The following is a 22,468-nucleotide window of genomic DNA, read 5'->3' as shown; positions in this document are numbered from 1 at the left end:
CAAAGGTCCAGGTATTATGCCCATTAAGGACTTTGCTGATAACAAAGTTAAAATGTCTGCACACTAATTCAGAGTTACTTGCCTTAAATATTTTTGTTGTTACAGCCTTAAAGGTATACTGCATTGCACTGAGTAATTACAATCTTTAAATTGTATGGGTTTATTCTTCTTGAAAGCAACGTTATGGTGTATCAGCAGTATTTACAGTTACATTTTGTCTAATATGTGGATGCTAATCTGTTTATTTATGTGATGTAAACGTCTGATGTGAGCATTGTTTCCAAAAGTAACACTCACATAAGTTTAAGTCCAGACGTTATCGCATAGAGCAGGGCTGCCCAATCCCAGTCCTCGAGAGCTACTATCCTGGAGCTTTTAGATGCATCCCTACTCCAACACAGCTGAATCAAAGCATACTGTCAGTGATCTCATCCCTGTACGACCCACTAGGGTTCGTAGCTCCCTTCACCTTAAGAGGCAAAGGTATCCTACAGGAACTGTGTCGCAGAGGCATTGAATGGGATGACCCCCTTCCTGACAACTTACGTTCACGGTGGGAGGACTGGAAAGATGGGTTGGAAAGACTAAAATCGGTTGCAGTGCCTAGATGTTACCACCCACCAGAACTAACAGACATTGTAAAGGTGGAACTGCACCACTTTTGTGATGCTAGTGATTTAGGATATGGCTTCATGCTCCTACATTAGGTACCTCAGCAACGAGAAGGTCCACTGTAGTCTTGTTATGGCTAAGGCAAGAGTCGCACCTACCAAGGTGACAAGTATCCCACGATTAGAACTCTCAGCCGCAGTCACATCAGCCAGAATGAGCAGCATGCTAAAAGCAGAGCTTCAGATGTGCATTAATGAAGAGTTCTTTTGGACTGACTCCCAAGTAGTCTTAGCTTGTATTAACAATGAGGCACAACGGTTCCACGTCTTCGTTGCCAACCGTGTTCAGTTAATTAGGCAAACTACAGATCCCAAACAGTGGCACTACATTGACACAGCTCAGAATCCTGCAGATTACGCCTCTAGAGGGCTCAGTGCATCAGAAATCATGTCAACATGTTGGTTGTCTGGTCCAAAGTTTCTGTGGGAACATGACATTTCATATGCACCCAGCCCCTCAGCTGTGTTGTTAGCAGGGGATCCAGAAGTCAAAGCAGTCAAAGCTCTCACAACTCAAACAAGTGAACAAGACAATATCCTCAGCCGTTTGTCAAGGTTTTCAAGCTGGTCAATGCTCCTTAAAGTGGTTGCAAGGATAAAAAGATTGAGATCCAGCAAAGCCCAGTATGGAAACTTTGTAACAGTAGATGAACGGAAAACAGCTGCTGACACAATAATAAAGCTCCTTCAGCAGCAGGCCTTTTCTCAAGAGATGGAAGTGTTGAAGGTGGGAGATAACCTTCCGAGTTCAAGTCCCCTCTTTAGAGTAGATCCAGTACTAGATCAAGGACTTCTCCGTGTTGGAGGAAGACTGAAGAAGTCAACACTCTGTCAGGGACTTAAGCACCCCATCATCCTCCCGAAAGACCATCACATTACAAAGTTGATCATTGCTCATTTTCATGCACAGATTTGTCATCAAGGTAGAAGCCAAACTCTCATGGAAATCAGATCGAACGGATTTTGGGTGATTGGTGGGAGCAAGGAAGTTGCAAAACTAATAAGCAAATGTGTTCAATGTCGAAAACTAAGACGTTCACCAGAAGAACAACGCATGTCTGAACTTCCAAAGGAACGAGTTGAAATCTCAGATCCTTTCATGTATTGTGGAATGGACTGTTTCGGACCATTTGTCACAAAACAAGGTCGCAAAGCGCATAAAAGATACGGACTCCTCTTTACTTGTCTTTCCTCACGTGCAGTCCACATTGAGATGCTTGAGGATCTTTCTACTGACTCTTTCATCAATGCTCTGAGATGTTTCATCAGCTTAAGAGGAGCTGTTTGTAAGTTGTACAGTGACCAGGGTACAAACTTTATTGGAGCCAAAAATGAGCTAAGAGAGTCTCTTAAACAATGTGACACAGATGCCTTAGAAGCATTCCTTGCCAATAAACAGTGTGAGTTCGTCTTCAATGCCCCATCTGCTAGCCATGCTGGGGGTGTGTGGGAACGACAGATTCGAACCATCCGCAATGTTCTCAATGCCACCATTGCTCAATGCCAAGGCAGGCTGGATGACAGCTCTCTAAGAACTCTATTCTATGAGGCGATGTTTATCGTTAATGGTCGACCACTGAGCGTCGATGGAATCAATGATCCTAAATCTCCTGAACCTCTAACTCCAAATCACCTAATATTGATGAAATCAAAGGTTGCACTGCCTCCACCAGGAAAGTTTGTGAAAGAGGACTTATATGCAAGGAAACGTTGGCGCAGAGTCCAGTATCTCACTGAGCAGTTTTGGAGTAGATGGAAAAGAGAGTACCTTCTGAACATATCTACGAGACAGAAATGGCACGTACCACGTCGAAATCTTAAAGTCAATGACATAGTCATTATCAAAGAAGACATGCTTCCCAGAAATCAGTGGCAACTGGCTCGAGTGGTTGAAGCACCAGAAGAAGATGACGGTTTGGTCCGCAGAGTCAAGCTTCAAGTTGGCGATCGAGGCTTAATAAAGAAGCAGGGAACAGCACACAAACCTCACGTAGTTGAGCGACCTGTTCAAAAGCTTGTAGTTCTATTAGAAAATAACTAATTGATGTTTCAATCAATACTGTCACATCAGGCGTATTTTTGCGAAAGTTTATTGATGATGTATTTGAAATTGTGTTCGTTCTTGTAGTAATGTCCATATGTTAAAGCTGGAAATCATGTAAAGAATGTTGTTTGTTATACATGATTTGGTGGGAGTGTAAATGTCCAGTTTTGTTTATTGATCTAAGCCTGAACAGCTAGGCGTAGTGTCCAGTAGAGGGCTCTGTTGTTTAGTTAGCGGCAAGCTGCACTTCCAGCTCAGACTGGTTTTTGTGGCGCACATGTCCCAGTAGGCAGCTCTCAATGAAGCGTGAAGCAGCGTGATACCGGACTCTAGCGAAATTAACAATTTGCAGCCCTTGGAATGCGGAGCGAGGTACATGTTTTAAGTTGTATTTCTTTGCTTAACTGATATTTTGTTGTATTTTCTGCTTTATTTGAGTTCATATTTGTAATAAGCGTCTAAGAAAATGTATTTTGTGTTTCTGTTTAGTTTTCACGGTGCATTGGTGCACCTCAGCACTGTTAGATTCTGAATGAATCTCAAAGTAAAAATTACTGCACCCGTCGAGGCTCTCTCTCTTTATTCCTTGGTCCGAGGGACTGCTACAGAACACATCCTTATTCTGCTGACAGCTCGTGTCTGCGTGTAAAGTAAGGCTTAAGTGATTCGTCTTGCATATAACTCGGCCACCCATTCATGGTGTAGCTCCAGACCTTGCTGAGGATTGGATCCTTCATGGTTGCTCTCTCAATGTCTTTAGCTACTATTGGTAGCTCTTCCACATGTGAGAAATAGAAGATACTTCCCTCCTCTGCAATGTTGTCTGGCGTATTCCGAGGTAGACGTGACAATGCATCTGCATTAGCATGTTCAGCTATCTTCTATATTCAATGTCATAGTTGTATGCCATTAGAATAAGAGCCCAGCGTTGCATTCTTAGTGCAGCGAGTGTTGGGACAGCTGACTTTGGCCCTAGTATAGCCAGCAGTGGCTTATGATCTGTTATGAGGGTGAATTTCCTTCCATACAGATATTTATGGAATTTCTTTACTCCGAAAATTATGGCAAGGGCCTCTTTTTCTATCTGGGCATACTTTCGCTCAGCTTCAGTTAATGTTCTTGATGCGAAAGCCACAGGCCTTTCCTCTCCATTTTCAATGACATGAGAAATGACTGCGCCCAATCCATAAGGTGATGCATCGCAGGCTAACTTCAATGGCAGATTTGTGCTGTAGTGGACCAACACTTTGTTCTGCAGCAGTAGACTTTTTGCATTCCTGAATGCTTTTGCACATTCCATGGTCCAAATCCATTTAGCATCTTTTCTCAACAGGTTATGCAAAGGCTGAAGAATGGTGGATGGATTTTCCAAAAATCGACTGTAGTAATTTAGAAGACCAAGAAAGGACTTCAGTTCAGTGACGTTTGTTGGTTCTGGTGCATTTGCTATGGCTGCTACCTTTTCCTCTAAAGGATGCAGACCATCCCTGTCAATACGATGTCCCAGGTACTCCACACTGCTCTGAAGAAAGTGGCACTTGGAAAGCTTCACTCTGACACCATGCTTCTCCAGACGTGTGAGTACTTCCTCCAACCTCTTCAAATGATCCCTTTCAGATGAAGCAGTGATGAGGATGTCATCCAAAAAGCAGGTTACATGCTCCATCCCCTGAAGGATTTGATCCATCACAGACTGGAAAAGAGCCGGAGCACTGGAAACACCATAGCTGAGGCGATTGTACTTATAGAGACCTTTATGTGTGTTGATGACCAGATACTTCTCTGATTCTTCATCCAACTGTAGCTGCTGATAGGCATGAGAAAGGTCAAGTTTACTGAAGGATGTTCCTCCAGCTAAAGTAGCAAACAAATCTTCCGTATTAGGAAGTGGATATCTTTCCTCTTCAACACACTGGTTGACACTGACTTTGTAGTCACCACATATCCTAATTGTTTTGTCTGCTTTTGGCAAAGTAACAATAGGGGATGCCCACTCACTTTTCTCAACCTTTGAAATAACCTTCACCTTTTCCAATCTGTCCAGCTCCTTTTCCACAGCTTCTTTTAGTGCATAAGGAACTGGGCGAGCTTTACAGAAAATTGGTGCAGTGTTTGGTTTAGTGTGGATTCTAGCTTTAAATCCCTTTATGCAGCCTTGGTCATCCGAAAACACTGCCTGATGGCGCTGAATCACTTCTAGTACTCCTGGCTTTGCTTCTTTCTGCACCAGTACCTTGTGTACTGTGAAAATCTGTTTCCAGTTCAGCTGTAGTTTCTTTAACCAGTTTCGTCCAATCAGAGCTGGTCTGTCTCCCTGAACAACGATCAGTGGTAGGGTGATGTTTTGAGTCCCATACTGTACTGGTAACATAATATATCCACGCACAGCAATGTGTTGGCCTGAGTAGGACTTGAGCTTTAGCCCACTGGCTGGTTTTATAGGGAAATGAGTGAGATGCATCTGATAATACTTGTCTGATACCACCGACACTGCTGATCCTGTATCCAGCAGCATGGTGGTGTTCTTGTTCCCAAGCGCAACATCCACTGTGTATCCCTTCTCACTGGAGGTGATGGAGTACATTGAATATACTCCAAAAAGTTCAGCTTCATCATTCCTACTTGAGCATTCATCCTCAGTTTCCAAATACTGAGTTTGCTGACTGAATTTTTTATTCCAGCAAGCACGTGCAATGTGTCCTATTTTTGCACAAACATGACACTTTTCACTCTTAAATTTGCACTCACGTGCTGAATGCTTTCCACCACAATAATAACATGGTTGCTTCATTCCTGTGTTTTTTTTAGGTCCCTTCCAGTTCTTTGGCTTGTTATTGCCCTCTTGCCTGTTCTGTCCTTTCCATCCTTTGTTGAAAAAATTTGGAGCATTTGTCAAGGCATTTACGTGGTGAGGGTCCTGGCGTCCTGAGAACTCCATCGTATTTTTCGAAGCGAGTTCCATGATGGAAAATCATTCTTCAGTGTTTGTGAAGCAGCTTAGTGTGAGGCACTGTTCTCCCGCTGCTTTCTCTCACTTTCTGTAAACGCTGAGGCGGAAAAACTTCCGCGTTTCTGGGTCTCTCTCCTCCCAGCTGTCAGCCCGCCTGGATAACGGAGGCGCCTTGATGCGACTGTTGTTCTAATTTTGCGCCATAGAAATAAACCGAGTTGAAATAGATGTTACCGCCTTTCCATCAACGTTACCTTTGGCTCAGGTATGAGTAGAAAGAGTGACGTCGTGTCTCTTTAATCAGTCTCTGCATCTCCAAAGCAACAACGGATACACCCCCAGATAGCAAGGAGACATTGAACAGATGTTGATTTTCCATCTGAACCATCAGAATCGTCAGGATTGAAATGTTAACACAAAACCAATGTTGAAACAACATTGAAATGCTGATGAAACCTGACACTGACATTGAAATAACATTGATTCACTGTTGTTCTGTCATCGTTGATTGTTGATCTATTTATAGTTGACAAGTTGACAACAATCACGTTGAAAAACCAATGATTTATGGTTGAGCGGGAAATTGAAGCTGCAACCACTTGGACTATTCCATAGCACCCCTCTCAGTGGTACATCCCTCCAGGTAACCATTGTCTTGTACAGTAGAGCGGGACATTCGATTTACTCTCAGCGGAATTGACCGGAGAAGGCATCAGTTCATGCATTGCACTGGCCCGCACCACGATTAGTATAAGGTAAGAATGAATGAATTTTCTTCTATTCGTTATTTCCACGGTCGCATTTGAATAACAGTAAAAAAAAAAACTGGTTAATGTACAGTTTCGGACAAAATGTGGGAGCCCGAAATCGTGTCTACTTTCATCATACAATCCGGCAACAAGTAAATTGCACTGCGAACAAAGTCTATCAACAAAGAAAACATTTTCGTTTCATACTTTTCTGTTATATTCCCTTACAAAACTAGCTTTAACGCTTCGAGGGTTCCTTTGTTCTTGCCGTCGCCTCGGCGCTTGACCCAGACTTTCACTCTGTAGTTGCTTTTTAGCATAGTACTACAAAAAAAATTGTAAATCTGTGATATATGATTGATAAGCGTAACGGTAACTGTATAAATGTGTTCAATGACTTTGTTACTTTTAATGATTGGAGAGCACCCGCTTCGATTCGCACTCAATAGTTGGGTTGCGGTCACGTGGTTCTGATGACGTGCGGAGGCAGCGCGATTTTTGAGTGGAGGGCGGAAGTAAACATGGAGGACACTGTGGAGAGTCAGGAGAGCAGCTATTGTGCAACTTTAGACCCCGTTTCTCGGGAGAGATATAAACAGATAGTTAAAAAATATATCGGACGTGATCCGTATTCTTTGAAAATGTCCGAATACACCACAGAAGTAAAGGATTTGCCTACTATCGAGGCTGTGGATATCACCAACTACTTGGTCCTCCAGACTTCTTACTACACTAGGCAGCAAATGAAAGCTTTCAAGAGTCTGGAGGCGTACAATTTTTTTTGTCAGCGGGTGGGTCCACAACCTTGGAACAAAACGTCTCCGTGATGGATACAGTTTGGTGTTTGCAAGGGTGAGTGTTTGTTCTTATATTGCTTTATCTTAAACACGCTAACAGTTAGCGGTAGCGGCTTTAACGTCAACAAACATGCCACATCCTTAGGACTTCGTTAGAGTGACAGTTGTTTGTTTCAAGGTAAACCATTCAACACATCGATGCTGTTCTGCCTTAAGCTTCATTCTTTTCTCTCGTTTGAGAACTGATTCCGATCTGGGTTTTCGTTCGTAGCCGAGATTGACCGTCGGAGCCCAGTCCTCCGACTCTTCGTCATCCAAAGCACTTGGGCAGCCTATAGTCCCAATCAAGTCAATATTAGACTACTAACTTAAAAGCACTAAGTAAACGAGAATTTAACGACAACCTAATGCTAATAAGTTCGTTTGCAAACATAACATTACCTCTGACGAAGTGGTCGCTGCAGACACGGGCATTGGCAGACTCTGCTCCTCCCGACTGTAAACGTAAATTTAAAATCCATTTTTTCCTACGTTTTTCGGTTAGAATTTTCCATTTTTCTCCTCTTCGTTGGGCTATTTTTGGTACCCTAAAATACCGTTTATCAGTTTCTCTGGTCGACCTACTGGAGCATCCGTAAACACAACAGGACATAGGCATTTTGCGTACTGTCTGTCTGTGATTTTGCGCTTATCTTTTTCACTTCCGACCGCCAGTCAAATTTCGCGCTTTACGTCGACGTCTACGTCAAATGAAACCTAGCTAATAGCTAGTAGCTAGGTTTCATTTGACGTAGACGTGACGTCGACGTTACTTTACGTTGCACGCTCACCTAACTTTACGTTGCACGCTCACCTAACTTTACGTTGCACGCTCACCTACCTTGCGTTTCCACCTTTTGTCCACACTGTGTGTGCAAACCTGGTAAAAACCTATAGTAAACGTTTGACCTCTGTTATTGCCAACAAAGGTTATGTTACAAAGTATTGAGTTGTATTTTTGTTATTGACCAAATACTTATTTTCCACCCTGATTTATGAATAAATTCTTTACAAATCCTACCATGTGAATTCATGGATTTATTTTTTTCACATTTTGTCTCTCACAGTTGAAGTGTACCTCTGGTGCAAATTACTGACCTCTGTCATCATTTTAAGTGGGGGAACTTGCACAATCGGTGGCTGACTAAATACTTTTTTTGCCCCACTGTTTAAGAATCCTGAGCGTTCATAAGGACGCAGAGGGGTACCTTTCGCATTACTATGAATCATCTGTGGCCGTGAAGCTGTGAATGAGTTTTATCCATAAATCATCCAAAGCCTCATTAATCTGTTTTTCAATGTCATCATCTTATTGTAACTTGAAACATAGTGACAAAGATTTACTGTCCTTAAAAAAATAAACCAAAATTAAACTCTCACGTTTTTCTTGTTCATTTTGATGATTAATTAAAACGTTTTATAATTTAATCTTTGAAATAAAATCTTTATTTTTATCAAATGATTTATTCAAATAATAATGCAGTGTACATTATGGAGGGACGGGGGAGGCAGAAAATCAGAATATTCATTCAAAAAAATATAGTGGTAAAACACTGGGAACAATTTCTGCACAAGATTTTAAATTATGTTTAAAGGTCACAGACTTTACCGCGGAGGAGGCGCTTCGGTGGTTCTGGAGATCCTGAAACAAATCGACAGCAGCGCAGAGGTAAGAATCTGCGATTAGATTCATATTTTAAACCCGACACAAACCGCTGCGCTAGCTCGGTGTCAGGGTTTGAAGACTGAGTGTTAGATTATTGTATCGTACGGAGCGAAACCTAACGGCTGATCGCCTAATAATGAGCAACTACTGGAAGGACCGCTGACGTATCCGCACATCTGTACAACAAATAAAGTTTAAAACGGAAGCAAAAATGTTTGAAAAACAAAACAAAATAAACAAAAAACTTCCCGCTCGTCTTTGCTCTTTTTTCAGTTTCACTTCCGTTCTTCAGAGCCTCTCGATTTTACCCCCCAGTCCCCGTTTATAACAGCTAACAGAGTCACTGATCCTTACACCGTCCGAGAACATTTTATTCCCAAATCGCAGTTTTAAAACGCAGTTTGGCGAATTTGTGCGAGTTGCCTACAACGTATTTCCACGACGGTGTTTCAGCTCATATTTGTCCCCAGTGTGATTCCACAGTGTTCCAGATGTTGCTTCCGCAGGTTGATCATTTTCACTGCCTCTGACTGCAGATGTCGTGCGGTTTGACAGGATTAAAGACCTCGGATGAAGAAAAACGTTGTGGAATAAGGTGCAGGTTTATGAGAGAGAGAAAGCTAAATAATAAAAATGAAATTAAAAAGCGTAGGTCTCCGCGGCTAAGAGGTTCAGCTCCACAGCTCCAGTTTCACATTACAAATCAAAGTCTTGACTTCTTGTGTAATAACAATCATATATAATGTGCTGATGGAGCTGCTTCATTCTTCTGTATAAATGTGGAGCTGAAGCCATTATACGTGACGGCTGTGAGGGTCACTGCATTTAACCTCCAATAGTTCTTTAATGCCTGTAACATTACACCCATGTATGGTATTTTAATATTACTGCTCTTAGCACCATCACACATTCATCACACATCAAACTCTAACACTGTGTCTTCCTCATTTCCGCAGAGAACGCTACAGGTGGACAGTCCTCAAAACGTGGTTCCAGTGACGGTGAGTTCCGTATTGTTTATCAAAATGACGTAGTATAAGCTTAAATTTTAGTCTAAATTATTGTGCCGTGTGCTTTGACTATAGAACTTCAAGAGTGGAAACTCGTCTTTATTGTCCCAAAATACAAAAACAACAGAAAAAAGCCGTAAAAAACTAAAGAAATGCAGAGAACAACATTCTCAGTATTTAAGAAAATGGAGAACGTGCAGAGTTGTTGTTTTCTGCAGATTTGCAGTTTTTAATTTTAAAAGCTGGAAACTAATGAAAGCTGAAACGATTTTAATCAAAGGAAGCCTTTGAATAAATATCATGGTTTCTGTCTGAAGGGGGAACATTTTCTCAGCTATTCTCACAGTTGTAATCAGCACATTGGTTACTAGGGCAGCGTGCTGTTTTTATTAGCAATGTTTTATTAGCAATAGATCGAATAAAATAAAGAAAAGAAAAGATAACCTAATCCTGAAATGAGCTTATCTATGTATGTTCAGTGGAGCCAAATATTAATAACCTAAAGAAGAGCCATGATTTAGTTGGTTTTAATGTTTTCTGGTGCATCAGCCCATCGTTTATTGTTTTCAACCAACTGGAAACAAATAAGGTGCACAGTTTTAAATCTGAGTAGCCCTTCATCCTGTGGACAGAAGGAAGTTGTTTATATTCTATCAGTGTAAAACATCATCATCAGTATTAATCAATAGTTTTTCCCCTCTGCTTGTTCCAGCTGCAGCATCTGGTGGATGTACAATGGCAGACGGTAGGTGCAGCATGAAGTCCTCTCCCTGTAACTGATCCTGACTCAAACTATAACTTAGCCTGAGGTCAAGAGTAATGGAAAAAAAAAAAAGATGTGTGCACTGTGAGGCACAGAAATGAAAATAAGTCTTTGAGATTTTGGTGACGTGTGCTTTGTGGTGTTCCTGCAGTCTAAAAAGAAGTATCATTTTAGCCAGCTCCTGATTTTAAAGAGTCTGCACTCAGCTGTTTGGTCTCCAAAATCAATGAAATGCAGCCAGATGCTGCTCCTTTTCCATTTTTGCTTGTTTCTTCACTTTTCTGTGGTGCTCTGAGTACCTGGTCCGTACCACTACACTCGCTGTTCGCCCCCTTCCTTTATTCACATAACTGTCTGATCCTTATCTGTCCCTGCATGCCATTGGTCACACGGTGTGCCCATCAAAGCTGCTGGTTGCATGGATTCTCAGCAGGGCTGAGTGGTTGAGGCTGAAGAGTCGGCTTTTGTCATTTGCTACAAAGAATGAGCTCTTTGTGTCGGCTCGTTTGTGAATGACACATCACTAAACCCTAAGTTCGGCTGTGGTGCTGCAGCATGAGGACAGAAATCACTCAAAAATAAATCATAATAATTTCTCTTGTGAGCACAGGTGGCTTCTGTGTAAAGGTTATGATCAGCTGACCGACGCTGCTACTATTTGTGGATTTAGCCAACTGAACTCAGCAGGCTTATAAGCAGATGTTCCATGAGCTGTGATGGCTGATTTCCAATTCAATCAGTTCAATTTTATTTATATGGCACTGAATCAACGATTGCCTCAGTGTTCTTTAGTACGAAGAATGAAGCTGCTGTTAAGGTGGAATTCAGTATCATTACCTTAAATTTAATTTGGTGTTTGCTGCCCTTGATGTAACCTTGACCATGAGCACCACAGTCTGTTCTGCACAATCCAAAAACAACAACTAAAGCAACCATTCCCAAAGTCAGGAGTGCTGCTGCTAAAAACCCAGGACAGGTCTGGGCTGAGACAAAAATCGGTGGCGGCTCATCATGATGGGTCTGTCTGTCTAAAAAACCTGGACCCCCTGGCTGACAACCAAGATCATGTGAAGTACCCTCTGAAAGTCAGCTAAAAGATGTGAATAAAGCATCCAGCAGCGAGCGAAACCAGCTCATTAGATTCTCTGTAATAAAAGAGGAAACTGCAACATTAACTTGACTCTTGGAAATTCATCCATCCATCCATCTTTATCCGAGGCCGGGTCGCGGGGGCAGCAGCCTAAGCAAAGAGGCCCAGACCTCCCTCTCCCCAGCCACCCCCTCCAGCTTATCCGGGGGAACACCAAGGCGTTCCCAGGCCAGCCGAGAGATATAATCTCTCCAGCGTGTCCTTGGTCTGCCCCGGGGCCTCCTCCCGGTGGGACATGCCTGGAACACCTCACCCAGGAGGCGCCCAGGGGGCATCCTTGTCAGATGCCCGAACCACCTCAGCTGGCTCCTTTCGATGTGGAGCAGCAGCTGCTCTACTCTGAGCCCCTCCCGGATGGCCGAACTTCTCACCCTATCTCTAAGGGAGAGGCCAGCCACCCTTCGGAGGAAGCTCATTTCTGCCGCTTGTATCCGCGATCTCGTTCTTTCGGTCACTGCCCACAGCTCGTGGCCATAGGTGAGGGTAGGGACGTAGATCGACCGGTAAATTGAGAGCTTCGCTTTTACGCTCAGCTCCCTCTTCACCACGACGGACCGGTGCAGCGTCCGCATTACTGCAGCTGCAGCCCCAATCCGTCTGTCGATCTCCGGCTCCCTTCTCCCATCAGTCGCGAACAAGACCCCGAGATACTTGAACTCCTCCACTTGGGGCAGGAACTCATCCCCGACCCGGAGTGGGCACTCCACCCTTTTCCGGCTGAGAACCATGGCCTCAGATTTGGAGGTGCTGATCCTCATTCCCGCTGCTTCACACTCGGCTGCGAACCGTTCCAGTGCGAGCTGGAGGCCCTCACCCGATGAAGCCAACAGAACCACATCATCCGCAAAAATCAGAGATGAGATTCTGAGGCCACCAAAGCCTTCATGTGATTACAAACTGATTACAATGTAAGCACATCACATAAAACAAACATCTTAAAAATATTGGTTTTATTTTAGAAGGGAAAACAAAAAGTTATGAGTCCATGGACCGGGTCATGATCTCACTTGGAAATTCAGGAAACACAATAATGTTTCAATGTCTGGCTGAAAAAAGTGAAAGACATCATTTATGTTCTATTTTTAACATTTAATTAATTTTAATTATGAAATAAGTGTGATTTTTTTTAAAGCATTTTGTTATGAAAGCTGAGAATAAAGTGAATAAAATTTTCACATGATAAACAACCGTAAACTTTTATTGTCGTTTCTTTCCTTTTTTCTCCAGGAAAGCATTTTGTGGATAAACACAGCGTCCAGCTGATCCAGGGAGTGAGCAACATCGCACCCATTTTGGATGAGCTCCTAGACCAGGAAGTTATCGACCAAGAACAATATGACAAAATTAGAGCTCTGCCTACCACTCAGGACAAGATGAGGGAGCTCTACAGTGGTCCCCTGAAAGCTGGTGCAGCCTGCAAAGACATCTTCCATCAAATCCTTTTGGCAAATGAGAAATTTCTCGTTAATGAGCTCCGAGCTGCAGGATCCTCAGCGGGAGCAGCTGCTGTCAGCTTTCTGTCGGCTGGTAGGTTCATCAATATTACCTGTTCTGTCTTCTCACTAAGTTTTATATAATGTGAACAGTGAACAGTCAATCACACCTTTTCTCCCGCCACAATTTTACTTTTCGTTAGCTTACATACTTTGTTCTGTCTTCAAGTTTTCATTCTAAAGGAGGAACTCTCAGTCTCTCAGCTCTCGGTGGCAGCGAGTCACTAAACTCAATCCTGCTTATATTTCTTTCTTTAGACAGATGTCAAAATGCATAAATCGAGTCAGTTCTACTTTTACCACCAGTTTTTAGCACCAGTTAACGAATGTTTTTAGATGTTAAAGAATTCAACAGAACTTGTGGTAAAATACCAAATATAGAACTGTACCACATAGTGCCATTTTCTGTATGAAGCTGCTGGCTCTGTGGACATGAGGACGATCAGTTTGAGATATTCTCAGATATCTATTATTTGCAGCACTGAACTGGTGTCCCTGACTTGACTGAAGACAGGTGGGATAGAGTTTTATCCTTAATGGGGACGATGTTCAGGAAACTGGAAGTGTCAGCAGGTGTTCTAAGGAGCTCTGAAAGAAAAGCGTCTGGACGTCTTTCAGTTTCCAGATTTTAAGCCCTATGGGAGTGTCCCCAAGAGGGTCGGGGACCCCCTATTGATCCTCTGCCTAATCACATGAGCAGTACTAGAAAAATTACCATTCCTGGTGCAACTCTGTAAGCCTTAGTCTTCTGCAAGAACAACACATTTCACAGCTGTCTGTGGCTGTTTTATCATGTCATCAATACTTGCATGCAATGTGGCAGCAGTTGGAGAGATGTGATATAAAACTCTACAGAAAGATCCACAGTAAACACTGGAGTGGAGCTTGAATCTGAGGCTGAAGAAGATGAGGAGCAAGACGGTGCACTGAAGTGTTCACACTGTGTACACTTCTCTGTCTCGCTCACCTTCCTGTGAACTCATCAAAATCATGCAGAGCAACAAAATCTGCAACCTGGGGCAGTCCTTATTAAGGGTTACTTACTGTGGACTACATCTCAGAGTGTTCATATTTAATATCACTGATGCTGGGATTCTTATATTTACATAACACAAAACTAAGAATCAGCTGGACAGGAAATGTTTGAAAGGCTGCCTGAATCATTAAGAAGGGTCTGATGTGATCAGCACCTGGATGTGAGCTGATTGTCAGCAAAGTTTCCTTCACTTTGTCTGGAGTCAGTCTTGGCTGTTGAATCATAGAGAGTGATGGATTCAGGATTTGCTGATTGGGCATTTTGTGACAGAGAAAAGTTGTTTCATTTATTATGTATCATGTATTTATTTTTGTTACATCCCCACGATGAAGGTCTAGGGGTGTGTGTGGGGGGCCTGGTAACAAATGGGTCCAGAACAGAATGAAAGGAGAACAGACAAAAATGTGTAGTAAATAAGGTAGTTTTTATTATAGAGAACCTTAACATAAAGAGCCGGCAACGCCGTTTTACCAATAACACCAGAAAAAGAAAAAGGTTGCAAAAACAAAGAACACAACAACCAAACAAAAAACTCCACACCACGAGGAGGCACTTCCAGGGGCCCACAAGCTCACCCTGTCACTAGCAGCAGCTAGCTTTACTGTGTTGAGGCCAACAAGCCCACACTACTCACATGAAGCAGCTACACTGCTTCCACAACTCCACACATCAAGAACACAAAGCGGAGAAAACCACACTCTCACATCCGGTTCATCCCCAGCTTATATGACCTCAGAGAGGTGATTGCTGACCGGGCCCAGGGTGTAAACGAGAACGAGGCCAATGAACAGCAGCTGTGTCCTGGGGATAGAGGAGCGAGAAAGGGTGGAGCAAGAGGAGGCGGAGAGAGAACACCACACCCACACAAAGCAGTTAGAGGCTGTATCCCAATTCAGGGTCTGCAGCCTTAAAGTACGCAGCCTCAACGATCCTCAAGGGCCGCGTACTCAAAGACCGCTAAGGCCGGAAGTGCGAGGCTTGTGAAATGGGACGGTCTAGCCTCCGTTGCGCTGCCCAGGTTGCCTAGCAACCATGATACTAACAGCTGGAAGCGTGTCATACAGCTTTGTTTGACAGAGATGAAGGAGAAAACCTTTTGTTCATTTGTTTGTTTCTTTCTACATGAGCTTTGATCATTCTCTGTAAGATGAAGCTCAGCTATTGGACGGCGTATATTTTAAAGTAAAGGCTTTAAAACCGAGTTAGTACAAACGTCACTAATGTCACATAACTTTGCCGACATGTGGCCAACAGGAATGTTTTAATGTTCTTCGTTATTAAACATTTGCACATAAATAAGTGACATAATATTCAGTACTTAAAGTTTACTCTTCGGGCGCCCCTCATCCGCTGTTTTTTTTCGGCAAAATTATCCACACCCACCGCCACGCTATGCATTCTGGGATATGTTGGGCCACGAAGTCTACACCGCCACGTCCTTAAAATTCATCGAAATGAAGGACGCATTTGAGGGCCGCATTTCGAGCAGCCTTCGAATTGGGACAGCCTTCGTCGCATCGCTGTGACGTAATCGGCCTTAAAATGCGGCCTTTAAGGCTGCAGACCCTGAATTGGGATACAGCCTAAGTTTCAAACTTGGTCATCAGTCTGTGGAGGCGACCATGGAGGTTTTAACAGACATGAACAGACCTGATCTGATGCTGAGGCTGTCAGAGAGCAGCTCAGGTGAGACCAAACAAAGTTTAATAAACAGATTTTCATAATTTACAATAAACTTGTTTAAACAACTTCTAATCAACAAACATTAAAATAAACAGGAAACACAACAGACGTCCAAAAGTAACTTTGCATAAATGATCAGAGCTGAATCCAACCTTTCTCTCTGTCTCTGTCTTGTTCTGACATCACTGGTGAGAATATTTGGATTCATCAGCTTTTGATCATCTTAGACATCACTCAGCTGCACGTCCTGCTGAACATGTTGTTCTGATGTTGAAGCAGCACTGCACAGCATAAAGTGATCAAACAGCAAACATGTGGACAGTTAGAGGATGATTTTATATGTCAGCATAACATCATTCATTTGTGTGTGGAAGGATTTTAAATATAATATTACACCTTACAGTAAAAATTAATTTAAAGAATTAAATCAGAGAAACTCACAACAAGAACTGCATAATATAAACTTTATTATCATTTATAAATGAAAGAATTTGTTTCCTCTGATTTATTTTGGACAGACGTTGATAAATGAACACATTCAGGTTGTACAAACACAGTAAAATTAAACAGATTTGTTTTCATATTTCAATGTTTAAAGTAAAAATATTCAGCTTATTGAATCAGTGACTTTCTTTAGTAAATGTTCTTTTAAAGCTCTTTGAACTTCTTTCCTTTGAAAATATTTTTCTTTGTTTTTTGCATTTTGAGCTCATTAATATCAGTCTTGTGTTGTAAATGGATCTTTATGTTAGCTTTGAAACTCCACTATGGAGACAGACGACCTGTATGAGGTAAATGATTCAAAGTCTTTTCAGTGATTTCTCTGTGATTGTGTAACTATGGCCTCCTCCTGCCTTCAGTCAGCACAGCTGAAAGTGAAATATTAAAGCTTTTTATTGTCAGGACTCAGTGTTATACTCAGGATGAGCACACATAAAGGACACACACAGTGTCTGTATCATGTAGTTACAGTTTGTATTCAATGTGTTGCAGCTGCAGGATCATCAGCTGAAGGATTTGATGTGGAGGAAACAGAGAAAGGTCAGTGTCCAGAAAACACATGAATCAATAAATACACTCATTGATATGAAGATGAAGAAGATGAAGAAGAAGAATTACTGAATGAAACAGAACTGGATCATTTCCTCACACGTTGATAGTTTCCCATCAAATATGACTTCATGTTAACAAGTTTAATGTTGTTATTAATCCAACTTACAAGGATCATCAGAATGAAATCAAAGCATCAGTTATTTCAAAGTGTCTGATTATTAACACTGATGTTAAATCAGTCATGAATGAAGCTTTTAATCTTTCTTTTCTGTCAGAGAAACACTCTGAGGATGAACGTTGGCCTGCACTGATCCACAAAGTGAGTCATGTCACATCTGTCTGACTTCAGATCATCCAGCTTTCATTTCATAAACACAGGATAGAAATCTTCAATAGAAACAAATGATTTGATTTTGATTGGAAAAGTCAAAGTTTGATAAGTTGAGCGTGTGCAGTGAGGGAGGTCTGCAGCAGGTCAGAAAAGTCCTGAACTTGTTAACAGAAGCAGAATAATTGTTAATCAGCTGTTTGTGATCATTGTGACAAATATGACCAATGACATCATCACCTTATGTGATGGATGATGTCATCTAAACACATCTACATTTGTAAAGTGTTGATGAGAAAACAAACAAACCTGAAAGTGAGAAATGTCACATTTATCTCATGAACATTTTCTTTGAATTTTCCAGGTAGAAAGGATGGAGTCTGTTATTGAGCTGCTGCTGGAAGCTCTGGATGGTCTCAATGAGCCGGAGCTCAGGGAGTTCAGTCAGACCCTGCGACAAATTCATCGCAAATATTCATCCGACTTCTCATGGATGTGGTACATGAGGACAGACCTGCAGCACACAGTGTTTCTGATGGTGCTGATTTACGGCCAACAGTCAGTGGAGAAGACCATGGAGGTCTTAAAGAAGATGAAGAGGACTGATCTGGCTCAGAGGCTGTCAGACTGCAGCTCACTGCCTCGAAGTAAGACAACAAAATCAAAACTCATTAAAGTCATAAAACTGTTTTCATGTCTCATAAACGTCTGACTAAAGTCTTCTTTGACTTTATAAATAATATTTGTAATAAAGACAAAATAAAACATCTTTAAAACATATTTTATGGCTGTTCTGGAAAAATCTACTTCAATAAATACATAAAAATGAGACCAGATTAAATCCAAATACTTTGTGAGGAGGAGTAAAAATGACTCCTTCATACTGTTTATTATTGCTGAGGAGGTTTCAGTGTAATTCTGCATATTGTCCATTTTTCCAAAGTCATATTTCCTGAATAATTGTCAGTTAGTTGTTAAATGTGTTTGTCATGAGTGACTTTGAGCACTTCTCTCCTCAGAGAAACACTCTGTGGATGAACGACGCTCTGCACTGATCCACAAAGTGAGTCATGTCACATCTCTGATTCAGTACAAGACAGCAGGCTGAAAGTCAGAGGACTAAAGTATCATCAGTTCTCATGTTGAGTCATTTTCTCATGATTTCTGCTGGATGTTTGTGACAAACTGAAGCTTCATTCAGTTTGACTTCTTCAGCAGTAATTTTCTGCAACACTAATGTCAGGATGTCTTTACCACTGAGGATGAGCTGAGGAAGTGTCAGCATGTACATTTGTCCTGACTCTTCAACAGGACAGAGAAATCTGAAAACATCAAACACTTTCAGATTAAACAGGAAACTTTATTCTACTTACAAATATTAATAAAGAATGAAAGATGATGTGAAATCAGGGAAAGATTCTTGATGGATATATTTCAGTTTTTATCTGCACAGTGAGAGAAGAACTGCAGCCTGTAAAGAAAAAGTATTCAAACCCATAAAAGTGGATCACAGTTTTAGATTTTCTTCATTTTTTTGATAAATGTACCACAACTAGTAAATAGGCGCTTGTGTTTGGCTAAATAAATATGTGACCCCGTGATTGTGTTTATTGTTCCAGATGGCAACAATGGCAGCTGTTAAACATCTGCTTTTAGAAACTTTGAATGATTTGAGTGATGAGGAGCTCAAGAAATTTAAGAGGCTCCTGCAGACGATCCTTCCTTGGAGGAATCTGTCATTCTTCTCACGGAGGTTGAGTCGATCATCAACCAGAGCAGATGTAGTGAATCTGATGGTGGATGAACTTGGTCATCAGTCTGTGGAGGTGACCAGAGAAGTTTTCATGCACATGAACAGAACTGATCTGGTGCAGAAGTTACCAGAGAGCAGCTCAGCATCCAGAGGTAAGACCAACATGCATGAGTGTAAACTCTGTGTCATCAACAGGTTTTTGTGTTGGTGGTGTCATGGTGGTGCAGTGGTTAGCACTGTGTCCTCACAGCATGAAGGTTGTGTGTTTGAGCCTCCTGGTTGGCTGGAACCTTTCTGTGTGGAGTTTGCATGTTCTCCCTGTGCCTGCATGCTTTTCCTCAGAGTGCTCTGGTTTCCAGTCCAAACACATGCTTGTTGGCTTTATTGCTGGTTCTAAATTAAATGTGGGTGTGAAAGGTTGTCTGTCTGTTTAAAACCTGAGGTGGACAGGTGTACCCTCTCTCATTATCACAGCTGGGAACCCCCAGTTACTTTGGTTGGACAGGATGGAGGGTTTCTTTGTTGGGTTCTTGTGTCATTTTATTTAGTTTCACATGATTTTCTCTTTTAAATCATCTGTGTCGTCTGAAGGCTGATTCTACTTGGATGTGTGATGATGTTTGAATCCTCAGAGTTGATGGTAAATGTCTTTCCTCCTCAGAGAAACACTCTGTGGATGAACATGGAGCTGCACTGTTGAAGAGAGTGAGTGTGACTTTAACTCAGCTTTTACAAAAAATAGTTTTTAGTATTGATAGAAATGAAATAATGTTTTCTTATGAAACTTGAAGTTTTGCAGTTCATAAAGAGAGTGAAGTAAATATCAAAACCGCCAGCTGTCTCTTCAGTGATTATTCTAAAACATATAAATATTAATGAAGACATCTTTTTTTTATTAATATTTGATATTTCTACTACAGTTTCTCTGGAAATTAAATAAAAAGAAATATTTAAATTGTCCAACGGAGATATTATACAGTAACTTAATACATTGTTTTGGTTTTACAGGAAAAAGAACAGGAAGCTGTCAGACAGATTCTCTTGGAAACACTGAATGAATTTAGTCAAACAGATCTAAAGAAATTCAAGCAGTTGCTGCCGTTCACGTGCTTTAAGATGAGCCTGCCACAAATGGAGAGTTACCGGTGTCAAAACAGGACAGAAGACCTTGTGAATCTGATGGTGGATAAACTTGGTCATCAGTCTGTGGAGGCGACCATGGAGGTTTTAACAGACATGAACAGACCTGATCTGATGCTGAGGCTGTCAGAGAGCAGCTCAGGTGAGACCAAACAAATGTTTAATAAACAGATTTTCATAATTTACAATAAACCTGTTTAAACAACTTCTAATCAACAAACATTAAAATAAACAGGAAACACAACAGACGTCCAAAAGTAACTTTGCATAAATGATCAGAGCTGAATCCAACCTTTCTCTCTGTCTCTGTCTTGTTCTGACATCACTGGTGAGAATATTTGAATTCATCAGCTTTTGATCATCTTAGACGTCACTCAGCTGCACGTCCTGCTGAACATGTTGTTCTGATGTTGAAGCAGCACTGCACAGCATAAAGTGATCAAACAGCAAACATGTGGACAGTTAGAGGATGATTTTATATGTCAGCATAACATCATTCATTTGAATTCTTTGTGTCTCAACAAGGACGAAAAACTGAAAGAAGTTCAGAGCTTGAAGGTTGTCAGAGCCTGACGGTAATCCCTTCCATTCATCCATTTATTGCTAAAGTTTCTTTCTTTATAAACATGTGTACTTATTGACTAAAGAGACTGTCCTCTGCAGCAGGACTGCAGTGATTGGACTAAACTTGAACCTGAGGTGAACAGTACAGATGCAGACGAGGCTCCAACTTACAGGTAAATCAACTTCCTGAATGCTGCAGCACAGCAAACTGGAACTACAGGAAACAGTTCAGCTTTGGATTTATTCCCAGAGGAAATTCTTCATTTTGCATCCGATTCACACGACTACTCTCTGTGTTTCCATTCACTCTGTTGTTCCTTCATGAGTGTGTATTTAATTCCTGTTTCAGCCTTCAGTCTGCAGCAGGACACTTTGAATGCAGAGTCTCGGGCTTGCGCTGGGTCTGTAAGGGAAAGACCACTGCTGGGAAGTTAAATGAAGTTCACCTGCCACACTGGATCTGCATCGGTAAGAGGACATGAAGGAAGACTTTCAGATGTTTGACATTTCTGACAGTGAGCGCACAAACTGTTATAAACTGTTTTCTTCTTTTTTTTTTTTTTTTTCTTTTTTTTAAGTAGACCAGAGTTTAGTGGAATATTCTTTGGTGTAGTTGTTTAATTGTTTTAATTTGGTGGCACTGAGTCTCTAATGTTTCAGTTTGCTAGCATAATGAAAGTTAAAAAGTTTGAACATTTGTTAAGAAATTAAAAACTTTCCTTGTTATTTTTAACAGCTGCAGGATCCTCAGTGGGAGCAGCTGCTGTCAGCTCTCAGTCGGCTGGTAGGTTCATCAATATTAACTGAGTTTTATATAATGAAACACAGAAAACTGATCAATACTAACTGTACTTATGTTCCCCAATGACTAAGATGTTGCTTTAAATTTTAGAGATGATTAAATTGAAACTGAAGCTTTGTCCTGTATGGCATGACCCTGACCTTTGACCTTGAAGTATTGCATACTAAGATGGTGTGTTTGATCATCTTCACCCATGTGATTGGAGCAGAATTGGCTGAAATCTTTGGCTTCTATAAGCCTTCAAAACTTTATGGCATCATTGTGAACTGAAAAAATAAAAAATGTGTTGCACATCTCCTTCCATGCTGCTCACATGTCGTATTACTGGATATGGATTTTTGTTTTTTTACTTGATTATGGTTTGACCTTAACCTTCATTGTTAGCGTCCAAGGTCAAAGTTACCAGTGATGGTCAAGGTTATATGTTACATATAACCTTGACCAAGGTTCTTTGTCAAGGTTATAAGAACCTTGGTCAAGGAAATAACTTCAGACATGGTGTGTTTTAACATTAGTAAAGGAAAACTGAAGGAGGGACAAAGAACAAACTAGCACAGACAGACAGGATGATCTGGAGCTGATGCTGTTAGGTATCAGCTTGTGATAAGAAACAAAATGGCACCATTTATTACAGAAAGGTTTTAGAAAAGAGCTCCATAGAACAGAAGTATGGTTTACTTGGAGAGGAAAGGATGCTGGTTTGATTCCAGTCAGAGGCACAAATCCCCCTTTGTGTTATGTCAGGAAGGGTATCGGCTGTAAAACTGCCAAATCAAA

The 22,468-nt window shown here is 41.4% G+C and overlaps 2 protein-coding genes across 2 annotated transcripts in view; one reads left to right on the top strand and one right to left on the bottom strand.

Annotated features, from left to right (window-relative positions):
• LOC308406065 (uncharacterized protein) overlaps nt 1-8,839 on the bottom strand; it is a gene marked incomplete at its 3' end in the record, with an annotated part of 33,993 nt that extends 25,154 nt beyond the window's left edge. Inside the window, exon 1 of the mRNA XM_080896867.1 lies at nt 7,653-8,839. Within this exon, the coding sequence (XP_080752993.1) occupies nt 7,653-7,685 (33 nt within the window). The 5' untranslated portion in view covers nt 7,686-8,839. The remainder of the gene's footprint in view (nt 1-7,652) is intronic.
• Nucleotides 6,303-22,468, top strand: part of LOC308406210 (uncharacterized protein) — a 49,315-nt gene continuing 33,149 nt past the window's right edge. Inside the window, exons 1-16 of the mRNA XM_080897083.1 lie at nt 6,303-6,420; nt 8,846-8,919; nt 9,873-9,917; nt 10,639-10,671; nt 13,067-13,366; nt 17,045-17,092; nt 17,380-17,423; nt 17,797-18,079; nt 18,452-18,495; nt 19,052-19,337; nt 19,847-19,890; nt 20,194-20,467; nt 20,851-20,900; nt 20,989-21,062; nt 21,239-21,357; nt 21,626-21,673. Coding sequence (XP_080753209.1) covers nt 10,662-10,671; nt 13,067-13,366; nt 17,045-17,092; nt 17,380-17,423; nt 17,797-18,079; nt 18,452-18,495; nt 19,052-19,337; nt 19,847-19,890; nt 20,194-20,467; nt 20,851-20,900; nt 20,989-21,062; nt 21,239-21,357; nt 21,626-21,673 — 1,624 coding nt within the window. The 5' untranslated portion in view covers nt 6,303-6,420; nt 8,846-8,919; nt 9,873-9,917; nt 10,639-10,661. The remainder of the gene's footprint in view (nt 6,421-8,845; nt 8,920-9,872; nt 9,918-10,638; nt 10,672-13,066; nt 13,367-17,044; nt 17,093-17,379; nt 17,424-17,796; nt 18,080-18,451; nt 18,496-19,051; nt 19,338-19,846; nt 19,891-20,193; nt 20,468-20,850; nt 20,901-20,988; nt 21,063-21,238; nt 21,358-21,625; nt 21,674-22,468) is intronic.

This window comes from Rhamphochromis sp. 'chilingali', assembly GCF_963969265.1.
Source record: "Rhamphochromis sp. 'chilingali' genome assembly, chromosome: 11".
NCBI classification, from domain to species: Eukaryota; Metazoa; Chordata; class Actinopteri; order Cichliformes; family Cichlidae; genus Rhamphochromis; species Rhamphochromis sp. 'chilingali'.
Note: the sequence above shows the minus strand (reverse complement) of the source record. Positions and strands in the feature narration are given on the sequence as shown.